General features: G+C 41.4%; 1 protein-coding gene across 4 annotated transcripts; it reads right to left on the reverse strand.

Moving 5' to 3' along the window:
• Nucleotides 1-2,225: 2,225 nt before the first annotated feature.
• On the reverse strand, nucleotides 2,226-9,223 carry LOC119270210. Of its 4 annotated transcripts, XM_037552189.1 has the most exons (16): nucleotides 8,965-9,218; nucleotides 8,621-8,804; nucleotides 8,281-8,533; nucleotides 7,908-8,130; nucleotides 7,684-7,804; nucleotides 5,765-5,929; nucleotides 5,180-5,557; nucleotides 4,965-4,988; nucleotides 4,802-4,875; nucleotides 4,656-4,710; nucleotides 4,312-4,378; nucleotides 3,883-4,214; nucleotides 3,598-3,729; nucleotides 3,363-3,511; nucleotides 2,959-3,051; nucleotides 2,226-2,603 (listed from the first exon to the last, which is right to left on the reverse strand). In XM_037552189.1, exons 2-16 carry the CDS (start codon nucleotides 8,777-8,779, stop codon nucleotides 2,507-2,509), a joined length of 2,322 nt encoding a protein of 773 aa, XP_037408086.1. In that variant the 5' UTR covers nucleotides 8,780-8,804; nucleotides 8,965-9,218; the 3' UTR covers nucleotides 2,226-2,506. The 4 variants fall into 4 exon arrangements, with proteins under 4 accessions (XP_037408086.1, XP_037408084.1, XP_037408087.1 ...); XM_037552187.1 differs by having other exon boundaries at nucleotides 7,908-8,533; nucleotides 8,965-9,220; XM_037552190.1 differs by lacking the exon at nucleotides 3,598-3,729 and having other exon boundaries at nucleotides 3,363-3,408; nucleotides 7,908-8,533; nucleotides 8,965-9,223.
• Between the last annotated feature and the right edge of the window lie 62 nt (nucleotides 9,224-9,285).

Raw genomic sequence — 9,285 nt, forward strand, 5'->3', positions numbered from 1 at the left:
GGGGGGCACCCCCGAGCACTCGACTGCAACAGCCAGCCGAGACCAAACTACGACACTGTACCGTCGACGCAATCGAAAGGCGCCAGCCAACCAGGACTGCACAACGCTGCGGCACTACCGATGTCATGGGGTACAGACTGCACAACGCCGCGACACCACATGTGTCATGGGGTACAGAACGCGATACTATTTACTCCGTGGTTAAATAGTTTGGGGCTTGGGGTCCCAAATATTCAGGGGATTACCATCTGCCTACTAGGATTTTGGATCAAAAGTTACTCTGAGTTGATCTGTGAGGAGTAGTTGACCACTAGTGTGGATTCATTTCATGGCACAGAGCAAAAGGACATGACATTTTGGCAAAGTGTGCATGATTGGTTTCATGAACAGAAATGATCCATGTCCGTAATAAAGTCGCTAGCCCATCGATGTTACATCATTCAAGAAGACTTAGTTAGTCCTAACAAGTGCAAAACCGTTGGCCAAATGGCACATCACTCCTTGAGCTTGTAAGTTTCGTGGCTTGTTGCTCTATAGCTACAAGGAAGAAGTCTGAGGACATCATGACCAGAAGGCAGAGCTAGGTGCCAAACCCTACGAGGTCAAAGAGGAAAAGAAGGCGGAAAGGTTTGGCATGTTCATGGACAAGTAAAACAAGAAGCTCAATCTCGAGGAGAAGAAGCTTATGATGAATGCCATCATCGAGGAACCCAAAATGTTTATCGTGAAGGCGCCAAACTTGAATCCTGATGCGGCCAAGTATGTGCAAGATCACTGTGCTACCATGTTGAAGCTCTTAGTGCAAATGGATGGTGAAAAGGAGGCCAAAAATTAAGGCCTTTGACACGGACAACTAGACTTGGAGTTTTTGGGATCGATGGATGTAAAAACTGGTTGAACATCTGATGCTTTTGGTTGCGATTGCATATATTTGCAGCTATTTAAATGTATGGTTAAATTACGACTGATGTAGATATCCATATTAAAGGGGAAACCGGATAAATGACAAATATTTGATGCCTACGGTTGAACGACCGATACCCTGTCTGCTATCCGCGAACGGGTCCAAACGTATTATGTGGACATTTGGTGATATCCATTTAACACATCTCCAAAGCGGATCTGCAAATCGTTCATAAATATACGGTCCGAACACTTTTGGATATCCAACAATGATTGTTTGGTGCCTATGATTGAATGACCGCCCCTACTTTCGTTTTGTTTGTTTGGAAGTTGGGTTAGAGTTGGATGGATGCTTATATTTTTCGACATCCAACAGAACGTTTATATTTTTCTTCTATTTTCCGTATTTTTTATCTTCCTTTTCTTTTTCTCTTTTTCTATATTTTCCTTAAATTTTTACACCAAAACACCCCCCACAAGGCCGAAACGCAACGCAGGCCAGCCCACTCATATATGGCAATAATCGCTCTATCTCTCTATCACTTCTCCAATTTCTCAAAAACCTGGTGGGCGCTGCGATCGCGAGGCTTCTTCGTTTTTGTTGATCCGTCGGTGTTGGCATTTTTTCTTTTGCTTTTCTCTGTCGTTTTTTTTGGGCGTGACTGTACTGCTTCCACCCCAGCATCTATCCATGTATTGTTCGGTTGGTTGCTTTGTATACAAAGCGGGGGAAACCCTTTTTCGGTAATCGGTAATTTCTAAAAAAAACTTCTCCAGTTCCCTCAAAAGAAAATAAAATTTCGCCAGTTCGCCCTCTTCTCTCCCAGCCTCCCAGCTCCCACCGCGCCTCCCGCCTCGACAAATCCCCCTGCTCCCGGCCGTCGCCGCCACCATCTGCTGCCGGCTGTGCGCCCCTGCTCCCGGCCCCGGCCGCCATAATCTTCCTCCGGCAGTGCGCCCCCCGCCATCTCCACTTCCTGAACCATGCGATGCGCGTGGCAATCTCATACGAGAGCTGCGCGCGGGCCGCCCTCCTGGTGGACGACCACGAGCCACACGGTCGTCGCGAGCATGAGCCCTGATCAGATGTGCTGAATGTGGCTAAAGTTCAGGTTGAACTGGCTGCAAATTTTAGCGCATACCAGCCAGGTATGATGCTTTTCGCATATCAACTTAATGTGTCGCTTTACTGATTAGCTGAACCTAGATTATATATCCATTATTCCTAGAGAATGCATAGCACGGTATTTGTCAGGATGGATTTACAAATTAGCTGAAGTCTCGTGTGCTCGCTGAACCTGGTATGAAACTAAACAGAAATCTGAACATAACAAACAGGTGTAAACATCTTAAAGTGCTGTTTTATCGGACAATGAACAGAGTCAGCACCTCTCCTGAACAGAAAGCAAAATGATCTCTGAATAAATCCACACTGCACGTCGACATATGGTTCACCAAAATGTAACCTCGGATTTGTGCCAAATACTAAAATCCAGTGCCAAATCAAATACACAAACCAGAGTTCACTGCACAAACGTGCATCTGCTAAGAAGTTGTCGATTGACCTCTTCGCGTGAAAGTTGTCCATTTCCTAGTACGTCCCTCATATGGGGTTTTCATTGCTGTCCTCACTAGCAAATGGTTCATCTTCATTGTCGATGGCCATGATTGACACTGTGTACTCTTGTCCGATTACAATCCTAAAAGATAAAGTTATTTAGTATTATGCGTTTGGCATCACAAGAAATGGTAATGATATTAAAAGGTGTGGCGCATCCTATAAAAAAGGCAGAGTGCACGCATATACGATGCAGAGGTTGAAGATTAAGTATCTTTCATCAAGAAAATAAACATCCTATTCGAACAAACTACAACATTGCCAATCCTTATTCAATCAGAATTTCCGTAAGCCCTGGTCAGATCTCATACGAACTTAGCCTACAAATTCACTCTTTTTTTTGTCTTGGTGCCAAAACTCTATTGTGTTTTACTATGTGACAGAGATCCAACAGTTGTCCGTCAACAAAACAAAACAAATAACATGAAGTTGGTTACCTTCTTGACCCCATGAAACATCCGAGACCCCAAATAGCTCCACCAGAGCCAAAGTTAACGATTCTCTCCAGCCTAGGAACCATGCAGAAATCACTTGCAAAAAAGAAAACCAAAAACATCAGTAAGGAGCAGAGGTGAGAGCAAAGTAAACATGGTTCATAAGGCTAAATTTCTTTTGTTTTGTGTGGCAGCTGGAAGTTTTGGGTTGTGTGAGCGTTAAGTGGCAAAAGCATGTTTGAGCCTGTTTTTGTTTCTTGGATGCTGTATTGTTTGATAGTGGAACTTGACCCGAAAGTCGTATGAAAAAGTGAATATGTGCAAACTAGGCACCTATATATCACATCTAATACCATATTAAGTCATGAGGATGTTAATAGTTCAAAAAAGCTCAGCCAATATGATACCTGAATTCACTGGAGCTCCAGAAATGAACAGAGCCATCTCTTGAACCTGTAATTAGATATGAGCTATCGGGAAAGGCCATGACAGAAATTACTGGAGACACGAAAGCTTGCATCGTATGAACACAAGCCTTTTCCTCCATGTCCCATATCTGTTGGACAACAAAAGCGCACACACTATTATTAGCAATGTTACACTCGTATGATACCATTGTATTTGTCAATGATAATGGCATACCTTAGCTGTGTGGTCATCAGAGCCAGTAATCAAATATTGTCGATCATTACATGTGAAGAAATTGAGACAGTTCACTTTGTCCTGATGCCCAGACAAAGTATATTTTGATTCAGGAGAATCGATGCTCCAAACCTGAACATCAGGTATACGAATTGCAATTAAAGGTTTTTGGATTCCGAGAGAATTATTATTCTCCAAGTCCCTCTATCATACGGTGTACATGCCAACAATTAAGCTACTGGAGCCAAACTGATCAGTTGGCAAAAAGGAGAAACCCATATATACCTTTACTGTGTGATCATCTGAAGCACTTGCAAAGATATTGGAGTCCACTGGGTTAAATGCGACTTGCTGTATAGTATCGGAATGTTCCTGCACGAATGATTGTGTGCAGTCCCAGCCGTTGTCCCAGTCCCAGAGCTTCATATCACGATGAGCCGATGACAATACATATGGATGGGTTGGATGGACGGCCATTGATGTGATGAAGCAATCACTGGCGGCTCTGAAACTCCTGAGTTTTTGTATTTTGTTGTCGTAATTGTACACATGGATCACACCATCAGATGTCCCAGCCACAAACCATTTCTTTCTTGAGATAACCTTAACAGAATGAACTGTATTGAGAAGAGTGATCGTCGTATTAGCATGCAGTGTATGATGATGGGAAATTAGGGAACTTGGTAAACAGAGGAGCCAGAAAGATAGGCTTGCCTTTATTAGACAATGAGTAAGAAGGCATGATTGACTCCTTTGAGACATTAAATGAATCTGTCCGTCTCTGCCGGTAAATATAAATGACAGTGTCAGTTGAATGCAGACCGAGTTTTCATTTGCTAATACAAATTGAGCTTTTGTGTGATATGCATTTGGCAACAGTAATCAGAAAACCGTCACGGGAAAATATATCGTTACAGCCGGTACCATCCGGTATCACCAAAAGGAAAAACATCACCCTTCTTCGATGACAATAAACTTCAGTAATCGCCAAAAATAATGTGTGTGAACTGCAAGCACATGGTAGTATGTAATATAGAAGATAGCATGCATTAACTTGCCTGCGGGTCATAGTTCCATACGCAAACATCTCCGTGCTGATGACTTGTTACAATGCTGTGTGACAATAAGATATTTATCATAATCCAGATTCATTTGAACGGAGGGAATTATTCTGGTGCCCATATTATATATGCCATGCACTCACCATGGCTCGGTGGTCTGTGCATCAAGGGAGCACAGCATGCCATGAGTATTCTTCAGGGATATGATCCATTGATCCTGATCCAACAGAAGACAGGGTCAGCATTAGAAAGAAAAAAGTAGCTCAAAATTGGAGCATGTATGCAGGCAAAAAGAGAACTCTGTCCCTTTAGTCTTCTTGAGATTGTCGGCTGCATCGCATGTAGTACCAATTAATAAGATCAGTAAAGCAAATGCATGAAAGGGAAGATAACAAAAAGATATATCAGGGTACAATAGCATAATTCCAGTAGCTTAGCTCTTAGACCATGTGCAGAGACGGACATTACATCTTGTTCGAATGGTAAATATTCCGAATTGTATTGATTAAAAAATGACTGACCTCTGATGTTGTCGGTCCTTGCGAAGCAAAAACAGTTTTCAGCATCACCTCACACACTGCATTCCCTGACTCTTTAGCTTCGTCGAAAAACTTGTCATACTTAGATTGGTCCCTCAAAGTAGGGATGCTTTTATCCCCTGATAGACTACTCTGCAGGATCAGATCGCACTCCGTTTCTTCTGGTAGCGTCTCTTGTTGTTGTGCTGTAACAACGAGAGTGTAAGTAGTGGACTTGGGAGGTACAATTCCATATACTGGGAGACTTGCGAAGCAACGCCAAGGCTTGGTGCTCTTCTTCATAAGCCTGAATACTGCATGTTCATCTGTGTCGGGTTCGACAGGGAAGTGAAGCTCGACAAGGTAGACGTCAAGTAGATCCTGCAGAACAACAACTCATATTAAGCGAATATTGTAGAGTTAACTTCTCGATGGATACTCCATATGGATGTATCAAATTTGGTCAAGGAATTCTATAACAAGGGAAATATTTTTCGTTTGCATAACTAACTTGACCTCATCCAAAATCTACGAGCAACCAACAACAAAAGTAAAGGGAAAACACAAAAGCTTAAATTTTAAACATACCATTGTTCCCGTGCTTTCTGTTTCAGTAAGCCTATCAACTACATATTGCGTACTAGTTGGCCTTCTCTTAGGACTGCGTTCAGTGCACTGTAATGCTATCTCGGTGCATACTCTTACTTGTTGTCTCTGTGATTTCTCCAACCTATTGCTCCAACTTTCAAGTACCTGTAAATTTGCAATTATGAATTAGCATTTCTTTTATATAGATAACCCTTTCATTAATGCATCAAGATAATGCATAGGACACCGGAGTTGGCAACAAAAATACGTCAAAGGGATGTTGAGGAGGCACACACTAAAAAAAGAACATAAAAAGAGAGAGAGAAGAGAAAAAGGAAAAGAAAACATTATGGCTTCAACAATAATTTGCAACTCCAACCTCCTATTTCTTGAACAACACCAGGCATCGAAAAAGGTCCTCAACGCAAGGCCTTCAACAAGGAAACAACGTGTCTATGTCGTCATTGTCATCAATCCACTAAAGGTCAGATCAGGATTTTCATCAAGAGACGTCAAAAGAATTCTAAGCACCGTCTTTGACAAAGAGACAACACATGCGTCGTCATTACCAGTGCAACCAGTTAAGGCATGACCTAGAGTTAATATTTAAAAGGCAGCACCATTTGAGATTAAAAAACTGAATAGGTATATTATATTATGTGAGTAGGGTGTTTTGGAGCTCACGCTCCATGAAGAATTTTGTTTTTGCCATTCTAGATTTTGCCAATTTTCCTTATGCCACTCTAGATTTTGACATTTCACTTTTGCCTCTCTTAGTTGTTGACAATTATCACAATTGCCATTCCCGTGGCAAAAGCAAAATTTTCAAAGTGGCAATTTTCATACATTTCAAAAGCTAATAGTGTCAAAAAATGAAATAAAATTATTTTGCTTTTGCCACGGAATGGCAGTTGTGATAATTGTCAAAAGCTAAGAGTGGAAAAAGTGAAATGTCAAAATCTAGAGTGGCAAAAAATTTCCCCGCTTCTTTTTTTGATAATTTCGACAGTCAAATTTTAAAATTTCAAAAAATTCTGAGAACATTTCCACATATACATAGGATGTATTCTCTATGTGTATAAAGTTTCATGATAAAACCCTTTAACACGTGAGCTAAAAATATTCGTGGAGGTTAAAAATCCACAAATTTGTTTTTTTGTGTGTTAGCCCACACGTTAAAATATCTCATCTCGAACTTGCACTGTTCACTGTTATACCACTTTTTTTTGTACCTCACATGTTAAGTATCTCATCACGAAACTTGATAAAAATTTCAAACCTTCATTTTGTTTCTCCCTTCTTCCATAAGGAAAGAACAAAGGAGTGAGGGAAATCCTAGGATTTTTTTTTGTTCAGTTGGAGGTAAGGCCGGGTTCACTTCCGAACTTGGCCTATATGTCCGTTCAATTTATGTCAATTATCCAATCTAACCCAAGCTACACTAAGGTTAATTAGTTTTCTAAGTGTTCTTGTTCAGCAGTTGGATGAATTTACCCCTTTCAAATGATAGGAGGTGTGTGTCCATGGCTGAGATGCGGAAGGAGCCCATGGTTTCCCAAGTCATTGCTATATCAGCATCCGGTGTGGCAAAAATAAAAGAGAACCATTATAGAAGGTTATTTGCACTGAATTACTAGCGTCACCGCATGGAAAGTTTCTAAATAGTACTATAAAATAATCCCTCTATTCACTATTATAAGATGTTTTGGATATTTCAATATGCACTGCATACGGACTGAAAGGAGTGAACGAAGACACTAAAATGTGTCTATATACATCCGATTCAGAAAAAAGTTGGAACATCTTATAATAGTGAGCAAAGGGATTATTATATTCTTAAAAATTGCATCAGTCACAGTAAAAGCACACATAATTATATAAAATAAAGCTTTTATCTGGGGATTGCCCATAGTTCTTACTTCATCAACATCACTATAACCTTTTCGTCCGGTCAGTATCTCTGTGATTATTACTCCAAGACTGTACAAGTCATATTTATGTGTAATTATGCGGTCGCCGAATTCTGGTGCTAGATATCCACTGCATGAAAAGGTGCAAGATGATCAATTAATGTGCAGAGATAGTGCATGTAAATCATCACTAGCAAGAAAGGCTGAGTTTTCAAGTAGCTTAGCTAGCTTACAGGCTTCCAGCAAATGTTGTAGCAATAGTGCGGGTTTGCTCTTCCTGAAAGCACCTCGATAGGCCAAAGTCACCAATTTTCGGCACCATTTTAGCATCCATGAGGATATTTGCCGGCTTAAGATCAAGGTGAACAATATCATTTCTGTGAAGGTAATCCAATCCTTGGCAGATTCCTTTTATTATTTTGTAGCGGTCTCTCCATTCAAGTCCACTGGACGCATCTACATAAATTGGACACAAGAAAGGTGGTTTAGTATCTGGAATGAAGTCCTTGATATTCAAACTGTAGTTAGTACATGACATGGAATGTAAAACTGTGTATGAATGTTCATGAACCAAATAATCTTTAGCAAGGAAAATTGTGGCCCTACCGGAGATATAGTTGGAAAGATCCCCCTTGGGTAGAAACTCAAAGCAGAGTAATCTTTCTTGTATGTCAGCCATGACAAAATTTCCTTCATGCGTGGCTACTTGACCTTGTGTGTCGCAGCAATATCCTAAAAATCGTACAACATTTCTGTGCTTCACCTTCATCAGACATTGAATCTCCGTCTGGAATTTATTCTCATACAAATACGTGTTGGACAGCTTCTTCACAGCGACCATGCCATTGTCAAGGATTCCCTATGGTCCGAGCATGCCTTGCCACTTCTTAGATTAACTGACTGGGACTAAGGCAAGTAAGACCGGGGCAGTTTTGAATTTCCTTACCTGATAAACCACCGCGAATCCGCCACGTCCAATTTCATGGTCAGCGGAGAAACTCTTTGTGATGTCTTCGAGGAGTGGCAGCGGTAGAGCCCTCGGCTCTTTGGTTTCATCCAACAGCATACACTCCAGGTCGATTCGCGCACTAGCTTGGCGATCCATTGCCGATTAGATAACCATAGTACCCCTGAAACAAGAGCAGCTCTTGAGTCTGCGGGTGCCCTCGAAACAAGAGCGCGAGAACGTTTTCATTTCATACAAAACATGATTATAGGTCGGTGCTTGCTCTTCCGTTTTGCGAACAGAAGAAAAACTATCTTCTCAAGGGAAGAGAAAACGGGAATTACCTGGAGGCTGCTACCACTGTACAGAAAGTACAGTAACTCTTCTTCCCTTCCCTCTCAGTAAAGAAAGAAGCAGAATTCGCCTGGAGAAGCCCGGCTGTGTAGCTAGTGATGAAGACGGGTTTCAGATCGATGTTATCCGCAGCTGGGAGACGGACGGGCCATCTAACGAAACTATCAAACGGAGGAGACAGATCTGCATCTACCTGCCTACATCCTGCTTCCAAACAACTAACCCACCCGCTGTACAATTAATTATTATTATGTGAGATCTTAGATTACCTAGATGAGTGTTTGCTCAAATTTCAAGCAAAAAAGCTAGAT

Source organism: Triticum dicoccoides, chromosome 3A, assembly GCF_002162155.2.
Source record: "Triticum dicoccoides isolate Atlit2015 ecotype Zavitan chromosome 3A, WEW_v2.0, whole genome shotgun sequence".
Classification (NCBI taxonomy): Eukaryota; Viridiplantae; Streptophyta; class Magnoliopsida; order Poales; family Poaceae; genus Triticum; species Triticum dicoccoides.